At 35.5% G+C, this 20,029-nt stretch overlaps 1 protein-coding gene across 1 annotated transcript in view; it reads left to right on the top strand.

Moving 5' to 3' along the window:
- The first annotated feature begins 568 nt into the window (after positions 1–568).
- Positions 569–20,029, top strand: part of LOC150086320 (MAP kinase-interacting serine/threonine-protein kinase 1-like) — a 164,470-nt gene continuing 145,009 nt past the window's right edge. The window contains exon 1 of the mRNA XM_090374490.1: positions 569–1,064. Coding sequence (XP_090230616.1) covers positions 932–1,064 — 133 coding nt within the window. The 5' untranslated portion in view covers positions 569–931. The remainder of the gene's footprint in view (positions 1,065–20,029) is intronic.

The raw sequence follows: 20,029 nt of genomic DNA, 5'->3' as shown, positions 1-20,029 counted from the left end.
CCAAAAGTCCTCCACTCCAATTCTTAAATCAACATAATTTGGACATTGTAGCATGACATGAAGTCCTATAAATACATATGGGATACAATGATTGGTGATTGTTTTGATAATTTGAGAAGTAGATTCCCAGTTTTAATTTTTATTTTCAAAGGAAAGTAGGAAAGCCAAGAGTTTTTCAAGGTTAGAAAACAGTTATAGAAATCAACATATTATTACCAATAATAATTATAATAAATAGTTGAAAATTTGCAGTATGCTAAAGTAATGGATAACTCTTGGGATTTAATTTCTCCTTTATTTTTTACCCCCGAGTAGCAACAAAAAAGATCGCGTAGATGCCATGCTGGCAATATCAACAATAACATTCTTCTCCCATCGAAGATGGTGCGATCCAAATTTATCCAAACGAAAGACTCCGCCATATAACGCGACGACCTCCAACGTATTTATAAACAGAAAGCCACGTGACGCTTCGTTGTCATACAAAATGCTGCGCTTGCGCGTTACCAAGGCGCTGCTACATATATAAACGAACGACCTGGGTTGTGGAGCTGTGTACATTCGATGTGAGCGAAAGGTACCTGGTGGGAAAGGGAAGAAGGGCACCAGCTTGACAGCTGTGGTCCTGGCTTGCAGCTGGCTGGAAGCCTTAGCAAGCCTTGTCTTGCTGTGGGTGTTTTGATGTGGGGTCTGTTTGTTAGGGATCGAACATATTAGACCTACTGACAGGTCGGTTTTAGCGGAGGAGTTTCGCTCCTTTGTTTCTACTGTTGTCAGTGTTGCGCATCCAAGGCGTAGCTATGTTTCTTACGATTTAAAATTTGGGCTAAATTTTAAGCCGTCAAGGCTTTCAATCGTCGAGATTTTTAGTTATTTTTTTATTAATTCTAGAGCAAATTGCGATCTAGAGTTTTCTTTCAACGGGGAAAAAATGAAGCAAGGTGTACTTGAAAGTGCGAAGGTGTCGAGGTCTCAGGATTCAAGCTGTTTGGGATGTAGCCCGGATACCCATATTCCCACTCTCTTGCTGGAAACAGGAGGGTCATCATCGACGGAAAATCAAGGTAAGACCGCACGATGGCTCGCGATTTATTCCAAGTTTTTCAGTTTTAGTTTTTTTCCCTTCCCATTAAAAAAAAAAAAAAAAAATGCACTTTTAGTACATCACTCTGTCTTCGGTAAATTTTATTTATTGTGTAGAAAAAAATATAACCGGATTCCGTGTACAGATCAATGGAAACGGTTTTCCCAGTACATCACTTTGTTTACAAACAGTGCTGCAGGTATTGGCACATGAACGGTCATGCCCGCCGTCACAGCTTTAATGGCTTCCATCTAACAGAAAACCGAGAACGCTTGAGAACCTCATTCGACACAGACGTACCGGAAAATGTTATCACAAAATGAGCTGATTGATTTTAATATTGCACCAAACAGATTCAGATACAAATAAAATGTTTTGTTTTCGTATGTCGCCTTCCGTTTAATAATGGCTTATCAAAAAAAAAAAAAAAAGTAGTTGCAGTAATTAGGATTTAATCATACGATTGATTTTTCATTCCAGTTAGTAATTTATTACAAGACTGATTTTTCAAATATCCTATAAAATGAAATAAAAAATTATAATAAACTATTTCTAGGTTGAATCCAGTTCGTGGCATTGTTTTAAATATAGTACTGTATATACCGTACGTCATATTTTTGATAAATTGTCAAAAAAAGAACTGTCTAAAATTTAGACTCCATAAAAAATAAAACTTTCATCCATTTGTTAAAAGCATTCATGCAGAATCGTGTGTGTGACTACAATTTATTGCATATCCAACAGTTTTGAGCTTACGTAGTACGTATAAGAAAAATAGTTGATTTTTCATTCCAGTTTCTAATTTGTTACAAGACTGATTTTTCAAAAATTCTATAAAATGAAATAAAAGTTATAACTGTTGTTAAAGCATGCCAATTAAAAAAGTGGTTTCTGTGATGTATATATTACGATACTGTATGGTAATATTTATGTACAATTTACGTCTTTTGTGTTTTTGTTCTGATGTAAATCCCACAATAATATGTATTTTTCTATATATTGTATTTAATAATATATATATATTACAGACAATAATATATGCGATAGACGTTAATGTAGGAAACAAGTTGCTGTATAACACATAAACCAACGGCCTCCGTAGCTGAGTGGTCAGGAGCGAGAGTGCAGTAGCACACGCTCTTTGAGTAGACCAGGGTTCAAGCCCCTGACTGCTGAATACGGTCGATCTGCCAACCCGCACTGGACCAGCGTGGCAGATTATGGTCCATTTCCCTCAGCATGAATTGTTGAGGAGGCTTCCATCCTGCAGTGGGTTAATAATGGCTGCACTTTACTTTTTTTTTTTTTTTACATAAACCAAAACTATCTTCGAAAAAGTAGTTTCGTAAACTTTGTTACATGTAAAACGCTGACAACATGTTTAAACTTTCTTTCCTAAAAGAAACATGTTCTTTAGACATTTTTATATTCTGAATACGAATGAACCGAATCACCCACCTCCCTTAGTAACCCAGAATTTCAGATATACACGTGTGCTCAAATATGTATATCCAAATGTTGAAGCATCTAGGAATTTCATGCTTCAACATGTGTATCTGAAACATTTTTCGATTGATACATATTATGTTCACATATATATCAATCAAAATATGATATGTATGTGAACACATCATACTAGAATACTTTAAATTTCTTCAATAACTCTGAGTTGTTGCTATCTTTTGTTCCCAGCCAACCTCATCACTGACTTCTCCAAGGCATTAGCATTAGTAGAGGCATATGATGCAAGAAAGCAAGCTTATTCAGCATCAGCCAAAAAAAAAAAAAAAAAACAACCACTACTCCCATTTCACCCCTCCGTTCATTCGAAATACCTGTCCAGCTGAGCCTTAAATTTGTTTAGGCTATCAATTTCAACAACAAGCGATGGGAGTCTATTCCACAACCAACTGCCCGCTGGCTGAAGGCAAATTTCCGCACATCTATCCGACATCTGTTCTTCCTCAATTTGAATTTATGCCCTCTCAGGTGATTATTCTGAGCAAGAGGAAGAATCCCATCGGCATTGAGCATGCTCAAGCCATTCAAAGCCTTATACACCTCTATCAGATCACCTCGCCGATGCCTAGTCTCCAGGCTCTGTAATTTGCAAAACTTAAGCCTTTCTTCATAAGAGCAACCCTTTGTTCCATTCACTAATCTTGTTGCTCTTCTCTGTACTCGTTCCAGCAGCTCTACATCCTTCTTGAAATGAGGCCTCCAGACCCGTATACAGTACTGAAGGTGTGGCCTGACCAATGCCTTATACAAAGGAATAATCACATCCCTGTCCCTGCTAGAAAAATTCCTGTATATCATTGACAAGACACCATGAGCTACTCTTGCAGCTCGTCTGCACTGCTCAGAGTAGCTCATGGTGTCTTGTCAATGATATACAGGAACTTTTCTAGTTTGGAAGAAATGTAGGTGAGAGTTAAGGAAGTGAAAAACCAAAAATTTCATTATTTCATAACAAGTATCCCCCCCCCTACTTAATGGAAATGGGTTTAAAGGAAATGGGGCAACATATCTTCAGTAATATGTTGAACCCCATGTTTTGATACAGTCCAGTAGTTGTTCAGTTCAGTTTGCATTCATTTTGCTTTCTAAGGTTTTTTTGAAAGATCCTAAGATGTTAGTTCTTGGTAAGTCAAGAACATTTAGAAATGTCTAACATTTCTTGATGTTCATTTCAAAGGACATTAAGAACAGTTTGCTAATTTGTGAGCCATTGAATTACAGTCTCTTTCAGTTACATACATCTCACTGACTGCAGGAAATAATAAATGTTATAAGTAGATACTTAAAGTCATCTCCTTTACAGAATTCTCCATTAAACCCAATTTTTAAAGGGGCAGTAGAATTAAGTTCATTTTGTTGATCATGAGCTTATTGATGCATATTTTTCATCATATAGAAGATTGCTATGAGAAGGCTAACTTTTCCCATATTTTCTATTTGTTTCTCATAGTGTCAGATGAGCAACTCCATATTTGCATGTCTTATTCAAATTTTAGAGCATGTCCGATTGGTATAGAAGGATGCACATATTTCTCAGACTGTATGTATTTTCCTGGTATATTTATGACATGTATCAATTTGGCTTTAAAAAACTGAACTTCAAAGAATCAATAAAAAGCCTCCATTCTTCTGGTTCGGTGTCCATCCCATAGCTTCTATCAATTCGCCCACATCATTACAATCACAAAGTATTTTGCTCGTATAAAAAAAATTTTGACAGCTTTCTTTATGATGAATGAAACATATATTGAAATTTTTGATTTTTTTTTTTTTTTTTTTTTTTTTTTTACACTTATATTTATGCTGCAAAACCTGCATGAGACTTTTCAGCATAATGTTATCAATGAATTGAATAGATACTTTTCATTTATATTTATGGACGAAAGATGCTTCAGAATGAGGAGAAACTTTGCAGTAAAGCTGTGACATTAAATTACAGTGATATTCAAATTTCAGAAGATTATTCATCACAAAACTTACATTCCTAAAGGCAAGTAAAGTTCCTGGACTGATGGCACACCCACTAATTTTGAGAGAGGCAATAAGAAACCACATGGAATTATGAAGGTTAATTGTGAAGTCACCACTGGACTCGGGAGAAATTCTCTCAATTGGAGAAGTGCCAATATAAAAGGTGTTTTTTAAGAGTGAAGTGGGTAACTACCAACCAGTCTAACTCCAATGGTAAGGAAAATCATGGAAGCAGTGATCAGGACTGCAGTACAGCATCATTTCAATAGAATTGGAACTCTGAACAAAGCAGAGCATGGTTTTGTCAAGGAAAACTCGTGTTTAACTAAACTGGTTAACTATTTTGAGAGAATCACTTATGAGCTGGATGCAGGAAATAATTTTGTCGTTGTTTACTTGGATTTTAGCAAAACATTTGACTCAGTCCCACATAAGAGGCTATTGTGTGAGTTTGAATGTGTTGGAACTACAGGAGAAATTATTAGATAGATTGCAATGTGACTGCAGGGTATGAGGAGGCAGAGGGTTGTGATTGATGGTTACTTTTCAGATTGGGCTATGTAGAAAGTGGGGTTCCCAAGAATCGGTTGCTGAAACTACTGTTATTTTTGATTTTTTTTAACAGCATCAAAGGGATACAGGGCATATTGTCAAAATTTGCAGATGTCAGGGTTGGTAGACTAGTTAATGATCAACACATATGTATACATATATATATATTGGTAATAGAGCTATTAAGTGCTTGATAATTCCTATATTCTATTATATTATGAATCAACAGGGATTACCTTTATTTTAGATATAGGAAGCTTCTTTTCCAACCAACTGTCCTTAGGGAAGGCGATATCAATTTTGCAAAACATATGGGACATCTCCCCCACTGTCAAAACCGTAGTGTTCAGACCGTACAGTCTCAACAATGAGTGCTGAAGACTTCTGTCTTCAAACACCATACCTCTGTCAACAAGGAAACCATTACGTGGATTGACATAAAATTAGATTTTTTGAAGGTCTAAACTGCTTAATAAATATGGACCGATTATTTCTTTTGGTCCTGTAGCTTGACTTTAGAGTTAAATTTAGGGGTCTAAAAAAAAAAAAAAATGGATGTGGGGGATTATTCTCTACATTCCTTAAGTCGGACTAGAACTTTTCAAGGCATCATGTTCACAGGAATAGAGAAACTCACAATTAATCTGAAAATTTTGTCTTATGTTGTAGTGTTTGTTCTTCACGCATGCGTATAAGTGACCATTCGTCGGACAATAGGAATGGTCTACAGATATTGATTGAAGTTTCATGTAATTTCATCTCTAAGGTTTCCGCAATAAGTAGTTTGTGGTAGTTGTGTTGAATATTTATAATTTTTGTGTTTCATTCAAGCCGAATGAATGTCGTTCATTTATTGCATGGAACGAAAGTTCTGATGCATTTGAATGACCCGCCCGCACAGAAGCTTTGTGTTGTTTTGCTCCAAGCTGTGCCACTCCCATGGTAGATCCTACATAAACAGCATCGCAATTTTTGCACGGGATGCTGTGATTGGAATGTGGTGTTTGAAGGTCGATTTCTGAAGAACAAAAATTGCACAAAAATCTGACAAGACCAAAATACATTTCATCACCATTCCATATGTCGAGTACTGGTACAATAAACTTAACCAAATATGCAAGGGAACCGACATGAAAATCATAGCAAAACCCATGAACAAATTATACACATTCTTCAGAAATCTATCTTCAAGCACCACATTCCAATCATAGCATGACCTAGTATACAGCATCCCATGCAAAAATTGTGATGCTGTTTATGTAGGATCTACCATGGGAGTGGCACAGCTTTGAGCAAAACAACACGAAGCTTCTGTGTGGGTGGGGTTCAAATGCATCGGAACTTTCGTTCCACGCAATAAATGAACGACATTCATTCAGCTTTAATGAAACAAAAATTATAAATATTCAACACAACTACCACAAACTACTTATTGCGGAAACTTTCGAGATGAAACTTCAATCAATATTCTTAGACCATTCCTATTGTCAAGATTGGTCACTTATACGCATGCGTGAAGAACAAACACTGCAACATAAGACAAAAGTTTCGGATTAATTGAGTTTTTCTCTATTCCTGTGAACATGACGCCCCGAAAAGTTCTAGTCCGACTTAAGGAATGTAGAGAATAATCCCCCCATATCCATTTTTTTTTTTTTTTTTTTTTTTTTTTTTTAGACCCCTAAAGTCAAGCTACAGGACCAAAAGAAATAATCGGTCCATATTTATTAAGCAGTTTAGACCTTCAAAAAATCTAATTTTATGTCAATCCGCGTAATGGTTTCCTTGCTGACAGAGGTATGGTGTTTGAAGACAGAAGCCTTGAGCGCTCATTGTTGAGACTGTACAATCTGAATGAACACTACGGTTCTGACAGTGGGGAAGATGTCCCACATGTTTTGCTAAATTGATATTGCCTTCCCTAAGAATTATTAGCGAGTTGGACTAGGAGAGTTGGTTGGAAAAGAAGCTGCCTATATCTAAAGTAAAGGTAATCCCTGTTGATTCATAATTACGTATATATACGTAATGTATACACATACGTTAATGATCAACACAGAGTTAAGGGTGAATTGTTCTGCTGAATATGACAATGGTTAGGCTACATCTTGGGTGCTGCATATAGGTCTGGAACTTCATTTCAGGAAGGATATAAAACTGTTGGAATGGGTACGGAGAAGAGCAACAAGATTAGTGAGGCATTGTTGTTATAGGATTTCTGATGTATCAGTGATTTAGGTTGTATTGAATTGCATATATTATCTATAAATTGTGTGTTCTATGGCTGGGCAAATTATTAGATGGGATAGGGGCAGGTGATGCAGGAAATGTATTTTGTTTGTTTCGATTGTTATTTGGCTGATGTTATATAAGCTTGCTTCCTTATATCATTTTTTTGCTATTAATACTAACACTAACCAGCGCTTCTTTGGGATTTCAGGATTGGTGAGAAAAGTGTCAGTTGTGTTTTAATGCAGCAGGATGCAGGAAGAAGATGCTATTCCCTAACTGTCTCTAACAGGGTTACAGTTGGGGAATCGCAACCTCAGATAACTTAACCACTTGGTAGGGTTGAATTAAAAGCAGTAGAGGAAGAAAGGGATTTGGAAGTTATGATAGTATCAGACATGAAGTTCTCTGAGTAGTATAGACCAGTGACAAGGAAGGCTAATGGTATCCTTTGGATGGTATATTGAACATTTGCTTATAGAGATGTTGTAAGACCACACTTGGAATACTGTGTTCAGGCATTAACCGAGCAGTCATTGATCAATGTTATGTCTGCAACTAAGATTGTTGATATTTCACATAGAGGGAAATGTGCCAGTTAACTTCCTTCAAAGAAGCAAAAAAAGAGCTAAATTACCACCATATACAGTAAAAGGAATGTGATTAAATATTTATTTATCAAAAGTATGAAAAATCAAGAATTATAAAGAAGGAGAATTAATAAAGGGATAAAATTTTATACATTCATGTTATTTTAGAGTTTTTATCTGTCATCCTCATGCCTATATCACAAAGCTTATAATGAAGCTGATAACCAATAGAAGTTCACAGTTATCTTATGAAACTCAGTGTAATATTCAGTTTTTTATATACACAGAAATTCCATCCTTTCTGTCTGGGATCCCAAAAAGTCACCTTTGGCTTTGGACAAATTCAAATCATGGACAAGATCATTCGGTTCTGATTGGCTAATTAAATGTGGTTTGCCTTGCATCTAAAGTCAGAGAATTCTGATTTGGTCCCTTATTTCTCTGATACCACATTCTGCCTCTACATTTCTGGACCACGTGTTTGAGGTACAGGAAGTTCTTCACTTTTGCTAACTATCTTTGTAGTGGAGAGAAGGCAGAACTATCAGCTAGTGGCTTGCCCCTCCTGGTTCTAAAAGACAACAAGTAGTACCATGTTGTTGTTATTATTTTTTTCCTACCACTTGCCATTAACATTAGTAGTGGCATATGATGCAAGAAAGCAAACATATACAGCATCAGCCAAAAAAAAAAAAAGCTTCCCATTTCATTTACCCATTCCCTCCTAAAGTTTGTGTAGTTCTTGAGTTTATTTAAGCTATCAACTTCCAATATTACAGATGGAAGTTTCTTCCAGCAATCAACTGCTCACTGGCTAAAGGCAAATTTCCACACATATGTGCTGCAACCATCTTTCCTCAGTTTGAATTTATGCCCCCTCAAGTGCATAATATGAACAAGAGAAAGAATCCCATCAGCATTCAACTTGCTCAAACAATTCAAAGCCTTATACACCTCAATCAGATCAGCTCGCATGTGCCTAGTCTCCAGATGCTGCAATTTGAAGAACTGAAGCCCTTTTTGGTAAGAGCACCCCTTTGTTCTCCTCACCAATCTCATTGCCCTTCTCTGTACTCATTCCAGCCACTCTATATCCTTCTTAAAATGAGGCTTCCAGACCGAACCTGTATGCAGTACTCAAGGTGTGGCCTGACCATTGCCTTATACAAAGGGATAATCACCTCCTTATCCCTGCTAATCAAACCCTTAAGTTTGTACAAGATGCCCAATGTCCGTGTATCACCCAGAAGTTGTCCTGTCTCGTAGATCACACCCAATATTGAAATAAAAGTTGTAATTTTTATGTTTTATATAAGCATTAATTTCTTTCTTCTTTGACTCAATGGTATAGTATACTTGCCATGCATATAACAAAATGCATTCGTAGAATTACAAACTGACAACATAGTGAAAGAGCATAGCAGTGGTGAAACCACCATACTGCTGGGTCTGCCACTATGGGGATCCCAAGAAGTCAGGGACTGACAACTTGTGTGATATTTTTATTAGAGATCACATGGGGCCTCTTGGCAACCTGGCAGGTAGGGGGCCCAGAATTTATAGTTTCACCACTGGAGCATGGCTATGGCATTCTGATTGTAATGCATTTTATAGCAGTAGCAAAACCACAAACTCTGGGACCCCAGAATTTGCATACAGTATGGCAACTCATTGTGAAGGTATTCACAATATGAGATATAATTAAAACAATGCCAATTTAACTACTTTGGTAGATGACTACAAATTAAACTGATGCAATTGCGCTAACCAATACGTTATTCATTCTACCACATAACTTGAGGCTGTTGTCCTTAAATACTTTATAGTCTATACCAGAGGTTCCCAACTTTCTTGGTTCACGGCACCCTTAGTGTCTCAGTAAATTTTTCAACGGCGCCCCTAGGCCAAAATAAATACCTAACAGTTCCGTTTATTAAGTAGTTAGGTCCAAACAACTTAATAAGTAATGTTGAAACTGTGAACTACCTTGAGCTAGTGGTTTGCGCGGTGTCTGATGGATGTCATCGAGTGTCACTGTTTCCCTTGCAAATTTTAAAATATCCTGCAGTTTGGCGCCCAGTTTGGGAACTGCTGGTCTATGCTGTTGTACACCATCGGTTGGCGCCTCCGTAGCCAGGTGGGAAGGAGCAGCAGTGCGTAGCACACGCTTCTTGATTAGACCGGGGTTCGAGCCCGTCACCACCAAATACGGATGATGCGGAAAGGTCAGGGAATGACCACCGCATATCCCTGAGCAATATGGCCTAAGCTGCTAATGCTCCTAAAAACCAAACAACAACAACAACAACACCATCGGTTACCTCTCATAATGTGGAGTTATACTTCATAACTGGGTTGTCACTATTGCAACACCAAGGTACCTTGCCCACCCACCAAAAAGAGGCCAGTAAGCTTCAAAACAGTGCCATCTGGGTGGTGGTATCTGCTTAGAATAAATAACATTAGTCTTCTTCTCGGTGAAGCATTACTTATTTGAGGTAGTACATCATGGCAACTCATGAAGGTATTCACAATGTGAGATTGAGATATAATTAAAATGATGCCAATTTAACTACTTTGGTAGATGGCTATGAATTAAACTGATTCAATTGCACTAACCTATGTCTGGGACTCCCTCCACAAGGTTCACAAATGGGCCCCTTTGCTCTTTAAAACAACAAACAATCCAGGTTCCTCTGACCCCCCCCACAGTAGTAGACTGTGGGGGGTCAGAGGGGGGTCTGATAGTATGGTATTTTTGCCACTGGACAACAGCCTATTGCCTAATTTCATGTTGCACGTTATGTGAAATTGAGTAAGGAAGGAGTACTTGTGCTCATCGTGTATCCATTGCTCCACCTTACCCTGACAGCTTGTTGTGTGCTGTTACTAATTTCAATACACATGAAATGTACAGTATAGTGCAGATTACTCTTCTTGTTCTGTCATGATATTTATATTTTTATGTCATTTTTCTCACTGCAAATAGGTGTTTTTTTTTATATGCCAAGCTGAGGAAAAAGGAGTAATTTTATATTATAAAAAACTGAGTTAAAAGAAATCTAGTATGATTTTTGAACTCTGTGTTGAAAAAAGGCATACATATGAACTTACTTTCTGTAGGAAAGAAATAAATTGTTGTACACTGTTATTTTGTTTAACTCCTTGAGTCTTTTTTTTTTTTTTTTTTTTAACAGCAAAAAAAAAAAAAATCATGATGTGTGTAATTTTTTTTTCTTTTTGATAGATAGCCTGCACAACATTTTGCACTCTGGATATTATAGAAGCATTAAATGTTGCTAATTTCACTTGTGTACATCTTTTAGCATTATTTTCTTAGATATTCAGCTAATATTTGAACTTGCATTATATTTATCTTGTTTGGAGTATCTTTACCAGTGGTTGTTAACTTTGGATGCTGTAGCAAACCACAATATCCAAGATACCTTGATTTTACAATTGTTACCCTACAACCTTTGCTAGTAAACAGGATGATTTGAACTAATGTAACAAATCTCTTATTATTAACAATCTTTTCTTATCTTATTATTAATAGTAGAGAGTGCTCTTTAAGTCGTGATCGTAGGTGCATATCCTTAAAGATACCCTTTGAGATCATGGAAGACATTCACAACTGAAAATAAACTTTAATAATTTCTCTTTTCATTCACTTTTATTTATTTATTTGTGTTAATGCAACAGAATTGTGTGTTAATGGTTTGAAATGTTTATTTTTACTGTTGTGAGACTCTCAAGGAATGGTGACATTCACATTAAGTGAAATCCCCCCCCCCCAAAAAAAAGCCTGACAGATTATTTTTATTTATATACTTAATACAGTACTGTATCAAGTATACAGTATTTAATTTGTTTAGTTATAATAAACACAAATTTTCATTAATAATCAACAGCAATTTTAATCTGTAACTAATGCTTTTACACTGAGAGTAAAAGAGGCTATTTAATGAGTTCACTTGAGAACACCCCGCCTGGTAATCATTTATGTCATACATATACTTGGAACACAAATGGAACAATTATGCAGTAAAACAGTTGTTTTAGATCAACTAGAGAAAGCAGATGATATTAAATAGTAATGATATTAAAGTAGTTTTTAGTTAAATATATCATTTGGTAAAATTTTTATCACAGAAACATCACCATATTGAATAGTTAAATGGCATATTTTAGTACATTGAAATTATATAAACATAAAATGCAAGTATTAGCTAAAATTTAAAAACAGGTGCAAACATAGCGTTCACAAATTTTTATCTTTGAAATACACTTTTGGTGCAGTTAAAACACTATTTATATACCAATTTTTTTTTTTTTCTTTAAGAAATTTATTTTTTAACAAACAAAAATTATATTCCATCAAAGTTCCTTAATCTTTGAGTGAATGTAAAATAATAAGATCAAAATTTTTATTTATTTTTTTTGTTACTCAGGGCTTAAAATGTATATGTAAATACAAGAGAACTGATCTTTAAAGGATAGGATAAGAGAGCAACTGACCTCCCTATCAATCTGATTGACCAAATAGGGGGTCAGTTGCTTTCTTATGATGCCACTACCTTCTCTTACTTGCCCCAACATCCTGGCCAATAAGAGGAGTTGGTGTGTGTGTGTAATCAGGGGACTGGTATAGGTGCTGGAATGTCAATGCTCATTATAAAGGTAATTATCACGCTGAATAAAAGTATTTTAAATTGTAGTTACCTCTTAATGGAAATAACCTGCAAAGGCAATGACTGGAAGTCACGATTAGAGAAAGATCAGAAACAACATTCCTGATATCCAAAAAAATTGTCCTAAAATTATTTATTCAAGTCAGATTATATTGTTATGAACAGATTAAATCAAGAGCACACAAAAAAAAAAACAACTATGGAAAATTAACATATGGTATGAAGACACCTTTTTTTACTCCAAAGTGGAGTCTTAAGAATTGACAGTACTCCAATTATTTTACCTTCAATTTTTATAACTGATAAAGGCAAGTATTAAAATTCAATAACTGTGCATGTACATAACCACTTGAAGCAGCTATGTACAGTGGTTCTTGAGATTGTGCAGAAATTTTGTGCACATTTTTAATATTAGTTATTATTCAAGTTTTTAATTATTTATTGCCACTAAACCAAACTGGATATGTCAATATAGTTGAGCCTTGGCAATCCATTAACCTGTACTCCCTTTTACAGACTGTTTTTAAGAAAGTGGGTAAATCCAGCAGATCATTTTAGAATTTTAAAATTATTGCTTGAGTTGGTCACTCACAAAGTAGCATGTTTGAGGATACCAACTGATAGCAATTAGTGCTATCAGTTGGTATCCTCCCTGTTTTGATCTACAGTATTTTACCAGTTTATTTGGCCTACATTTGCTCTTGAATATGCTTCCTAAAAGAAAAACAAGTTGTCCAGAGGATTGTGGTGTTAAAACTATAAAAATTACCTATTAGGAAATTAGTATATATTACTCTGTGCAGTAAACTTCAGTAAATGAAACCTTGCATTTTTTTCTCCTTATTTATATGTGACTGTAATATGATCACTTAGAGTGAAAAATCCTGCATCTCTTGGACCTCAGCCTTGTTGTTGTATATCTTAAATAGTGCACATTTCTTCTTCTATATATAGTAGAAGATTGTTTCAAGCTAGCCATCTTGCTTTTTGTGTAATAAATACTACCAGGCAGTACACTATTCACACACAATAAAATAAAGACACACTTTCCCTGTGTTTTGAAGATTATTGAATCCCTTGTGTAAAAAAAAAAAAAAAAAAAAAACATTTTTATGCAAATGGCAGATTATCTCAAATATGCTGAAATTAAATTCCAGACTTCTCATGAAGACTGGTCCACTCGGTCACATACTGATTGCCAAAGAGGATGACATTTAGTGTATTCTAGTAAACTTGTTTAATGTGCAAAGTGGTAGTAAAATGCAGGCAAAAATATTGTTGTTAAGGTGTCTATTTGTTGTTCTACAGTGTAATTTTCTTAGAGTATTTTGTGAATATAGTGCTTTCCAAAAAAAAAAAAAAAAAAAAAAACTATGCAGAAGCAAATCATAGACTATATTAGCATAACATTAAACTGTTTCCTTTTATCACTCTGCTGAAAAGAAAGGATGTCCTATTTTTCTGAGAGCAGCTGACAGTCACTCTAGGCAGAGCCAACCATTAGCTCATAGGCAAGATGTTGTATTTAAGATAGCTGGAAGTTTGCCCATGAAGCATTTATATAGCCTTCTGCACATCTTTCATGGCTTGTGAAAAAGTTTTTTTTTTTCTATTACTGTATCACAGCCATTAGATATGAAAGAATATTAAACTGCATATTTCATCAGAAGCTGACAATATCAATGCAAATTCATATTACAGAAGTTGGAAGAGATTTATTATTTTTTTTAATGCAGGTTTTTGAGATTAATGAAAGAGAACACTGCTGTATTAATCAAGTAACTTTAATAGGAACATAAGTATGCCATTAGCATTAATTTTAAGTGTACACTAGAGTAGCATTTCCCAACCTTTTTCATATAGAGACCACTTTTATATTTGAAGTAGAAGCAACAGACCACAAAAATTTATTAAACAACCTTGGAAATACAGTTATATATGTTCATACTTAACCTTTTAACGTCATGCCGGGTTTTTTTTTTTTTTTTTTTCTCTTTACACTAGAAGTCAGTTAAAAATAAACTATAGCTCCATTTATAACCTTATAAATCAGTAAGAAATAATTTCAGAATTTTTCACTTTTTGATGCCACCTTTATTTTCAATCTTGATATGAATTGGAAAAATTTATCCAGTTCATTTATTTGAAGACATTTTTCATCACCTCTCTTATCCAATCAGTTTTGAATATTATCTTGATTGACAGTGAGCAGAATGTCAATCAAAAAATCCACACACTTCAACAATTAGATGTTAGTCAGACTCTTCTGTGACACGAAGCCAGATAGGATAATGATTTGATGCACTGCTGTAAAGCATTGAGTGCATGCTTCAATAATTGGATGCAAGAAATACCACATGATTTTAAATTCATGTTTCTTACCATGTGCATATAATTATTGTAAATAGGCTTAAGTGATCATCCTAAATTTTTCCTGTTTGTGCAATAATTAACAGAGATTTCTGGAATTTTCAGTGTAGAAATCAAAGAAAACATTTTTGTTGAAAGGTATTGAAAATTTCAGCTGTGCAGACTAAGTAGATGAAGAACATGAAACCATGCCGGCTGCTGAAGATACCCATGTACCCAGCTCCAGGTTAATGACACCCTTTTCAGAACTTAATGGGTTCATCATTAGATAGCAGTCAGCATCCAGTAACAGTTTCCTGACAAAACAGTGATTAAGTTGCTTGGCATAGACAGCTATATGGCCTTGGAAGTTAGAACATCAAAATTTTAAAATTGCTAATGTTGGCATCTTCAAAATTATGAGAAGCAGAGAACTCTCATCTTCTCTTGGCAGTGGTGTATCATCATGAGTGCAGTCCCTGGTGCAGTGTTTCTTTGGCTCACAAAGTCTTATTAATTAATTTTGGGTCCCTATAACTTCTGACCCTTATGGCTGCTTTACCTGCACTATAACCCAAAGACCTTTTGGTCACAGGCCTTTGGGTTTTTGTGGGAAATAAACTCCTTAGTAAATGCATTGGTCTTAATTAAGACTATTTAAGACTTCGGCCACTTAAATAATACCACTGAAACATGAGAGAGAGGACAAGAAAGTGCTACTTTTCATAATTTTGGAAGGCCAAAAAACATTAGCTGCTTTATAAATTTGAAGTTCTAAAGTGGGAATTCAAGAAATACTTAATTGGTTTAAGATATTTATTGAGCAAAATAATGTATACATAATGGGGATGACCAAAGTTAAATAAATAAAACACATCTTCTTCCTACAAATGAATAAATCTCTTTATTTGCCAAAAAAAAAATACGTATGCAGAAGTATTGGGCATTTTTCAACATTATTTTCTGCCAATTTTTTGTTTACTACAAAAAATGTCAGTGAAGGAACCAAAGAAGTTTATATGGCTGACAAATAAACTGGCTAATAAATGCACTGGTTGTAATTAAGAATAGTTAGGACTTAGGCTGCAAATTTATCTATATCATTAAGTATCTTGTTAAAAGATATTTAATTTAAAATTTGTTTTTTGATTACACTGTATTATATATTTTAACTCCTAAGATTATCAATTACTGAATTTATGATATATGTATGTATTTAAAAATTGCTGTAGGGAAATTTGTAAAATAAAATATAATGAAAATTAATGAAACACATAAAATAAAAAAAATAAATCTGCTTGCTGTTTTTATATACCATCACAAATTCAGACTAAGTAGTTTGAATATATTAACATAAGAATTTCATTCTCAGTAACCCTTCCATATTTATGTTGTGATATATAATGAAGACATCATATAGGTTTTGTTTGGTTATTTCTTGTATTTCATTAGTTTCCATAATTTTGACATGTAACAACAGTTATTACTATTTATTTATTTCACAAATTTATGTATCTATAATTTGATAATAAATGGCAGTATATGCATATCAGGAGAGAATTCCTCTCCATCTTCCCCTCTTTTTCCTGCACTTGAAAAAATAGACTCAAATTTTTATAGTTTATACATCAGTAGGAGTTCTGATCCTTTTTTGCTGACTGCTCCCTTAGCTTTAATTGATGCTTTGTAGACCTAGCAGTCTGTAATGGGGATACAGAATATCCTGGGTATCCATTGTACTGGCACATATGTTGAACTAGTACTATATACACAAAGGAATATGTGACATAAGAGATTTGCTTCCTAGGTAGTATAGATTCTACACGGTATGTGAACTGCTGTGCTGGTAGTGAAACTTTCATCTGATTTATTTTAAGGTTTTCTTCTTTTTGTAATTGGGAAACAAAGTTTAAAATAGCATGGATATGCATTTGATTCCATTATCAGCAAGAGAATGGCACAATCCCAAGTGACAGAATTTGGAGCAGAGCATGTTGTGCCTCAGAAAATAGGCCTAGCTGACCTGGGTTATATTAGTATTGATAGTGGCAAATGATGCAAAGAAGCAAGCTTGTACTGCATCAGTCAAATAAAAAAAAAAAAAAAAAAAAAAACCCTACTCACATCACCTAATAATCCCTTTTCATAATTTGTCTAATTCTTTATAAAAATGTAGATGTTGCTTGACTGGCATAGTGTGAAGGTACCAGGGGCAGGGGCATTCCTAGGGTATGTGTCACCCCTTTAAAATTTTCTACATGTGTAAGTGTCAGGTTTTCAGGCATCCCTTGAACATTTGTGCCCAGGTGCAGTGCACCCCTTGCACCCTTGGGACAACCTGCCCCTGGTAGATCCTGTAAAGGCTTGTCAAAAGAGGAATAAGACTTCAACCTACATTAGAATATCTGTTATCTTTTGGCCTTTATGATCTATGTAACAGTGAAGTTACAATGACAGAAATTACTGATGAAATAGTACGAATATACCATGAAATGTTTGATTTCCACCTAGAGATAAACACATTCTAATGTAGGTTGTGAAGTACTTTTATTCCTCTTTTGACAAGTTCCTTAAATTTATTCAAACTACCCACCTCCACAAAACCAGATGAAGTTTGTTTCAGCAATCAACTACCCAAAAAATAAAATAAATAAATAAGCACACCTATCCTGAAACCATCCTTTCTTGTTTTAAATTAAATTTATGCCCATCTTATTGTATTGTTTGAACAAGAGTAGGGATACCATTAACATTTAGCTTGCTCAATCCAAGCTTTAAACACCTCAATAGATCTTTCATAAAAGGTAGATATTAATAAACATTGACAATATTGTGTAAGCAACAAGAATTGTAATCAATGAGTTTCCTAATTTTCAAAACTTTAGCCTTTTCTTTAAGCATATCCTTTCCCCCACATGTTGCTCTCTTCTCTGGACCTCTTTCAACTAATCTACATCCTCCCTAAAATGTGGCTACCAGACCACACTGGTAGGGTTATTCTAGGATTACTGTTATCCATATGCAGTACCTTGTATTTGTCAATGTTAAATTTCAGTTGCCATTTCTCAGCCCATCTGCCTAACATTTTCTAGATCTTGTTGCAGTAGCATACCTGGATTACTCTCATTAACCACATTGCCAACTTTGTATCATCTGCAACACAGCGGCAACACCCAAGGCAGAATGCGCTGGAGAAGTCCCACAGGAACTAGTAGTTGTTGGTGACTCTGTTGTCAGGGAAATAGGGAACATGGTATGTAAAAAGGATAGGTGGACCAGGGTATGTCTGCCACGGGCAAAGGTTGATAACGTTGTAGAGTGGATATCATCTTTTAAGGCACAAAAAGGTGATATTGTTGTACACGTTGGCACTGATGATATTAAGAGTAGGAGACTGGCAGAATTACTTAACAAATACAGGTCACTGTTGAAAAAAAGCTGTGAATTAGGGTTGAATTTGAAAGTGTCTGCAATTCTGCCCAGACACGATAGGAGGGAGTATATGATGAGAGCCTTGTCAATCAGTTCGGCCCTGGAAAGATTGTATAAGGCTCAAGGGGTAGAATTTTTTTTCAGCCTGGTCTGTACACGTTAACAGGAGAGACTGCTTCTACAGGGATGGGATACACTTAAATAGAAAGGGTGCAAGAATATTTGCTGATGCTTTCGAGGCAGTGTTAGATGAGTCGGAAAACTGCTAGCTTGGGGGGGGATACGAGGACTAATAGATGCCACTAGCCACTGGCAGAGGTGAAAGTGATTCTTGCACTGCTTCTATTGGAATGAGCCGCAGCCTGGAAAATAAGATGCAGGATATTTCAGAGACTGCTAGGAATCATTGCGGTACAAATAAACACATGGGTTGCGTTAGGATAGCTAAGAATAGGAACAGGTGCAGGTATACTTGCGTGTACACCAATGCTAGGAGTTTGGTAAATGAATTTCAGGTATTGCTCAAAACATCAAAGGCAGATATTGTTGGGATATCAGAGATGTGGTGTCACATAGATATAAGGAATGAAAAACTGGAAATTGGGGAGTACAATGTGTACAGACAGGATAGGAAGGGAGGAGGGGTTATGCTATTAGTTAAGAAACACATAAAATCCAAGGAAGTGAAGCCAGTCGACATCACTGGACAGTGCAGTGTCGAGTCAGTTTGGTGTGACATAAGCATTGGGAGATCAAAATTGAGAGTAGGAGTGTGCTATAGGCCTAATGATTCTGTTGAGTATAATAAGAAACTATACAGGGAAATAGATTGGGTCAGTAAATCAGAGAGTCTTATAATGGGGGATTTTAATTTCCCAAATATTGACTGAAATTTGTGGGTTAGTCACTCGCACACTACCAAGGCTTTTGGGGATTTATTGGATGATTGTTTTCTACATCAGCATGTTCGGGAGGCAACTAGAGGGAGTAATATACTTGATTTGATTATCAGTAGTGATTCTTCATGCATTAAGAATCTGCAGATAAAGGAACCACTAGGTGGCAGTGATCACAGTGTGCTGAAGTGGGATTTACTCAAAGAGGTAACTACCATCAGGGGTAAAGGGAAGGGTTATTGCTTTCGTAAAGGCGACTACGATGGTCTGAGACAATATTTAAATTTATACAGTGGGACCAACTGATGATGTTACCAACAGCAAATTCAAAATGGGAAGCATTCAAAGAACTTATCTTGGAAGCTACTAGGCTTTACATACCAACTAAGAAATATTGTTCAAGGTTTAGGCCTAAATGGATGTCAGATGATCTAATGAGACATATGGCAGAGAAGAAAAATGCATGGGATACATATAAATTAATGGGTGACATGGAAGCCTATGATAGATATAAGCTGGTCTGTAACCAAGTCACAAAGGAGATTAGGCAGGCAAAGGCAGATTATGAGAAATCTTTGGCAAAGGATGCAAAGAAAAATAACAAAAAGTTATTTACCTACGTAAACTCTAGAAGGAATAGGATGAATCAGATTGGTCCAATGGATATTGATGGTTCAACTGTTGATGATCCTGCTCAGGTGGCTAACAAACTGA

This window comes from Mastigoproctus giganteus, chromosome 5, assembly GCF_048544385.1.
Source record: "Mastigoproctus giganteus isolate SK-2022 chromosome 5, ASM4854438v1, whole genome shotgun sequence".
NCBI lineage: Eukaryota > Metazoa > Arthropoda > Arachnida > Uropygi > Thelyphonidae > Mastigoproctus > Mastigoproctus giganteus.
The sequence above is the reverse complement of the archived record's forward strand: the minus strand, read 5'-3'. Positions and strand labels throughout refer to the sequence as shown.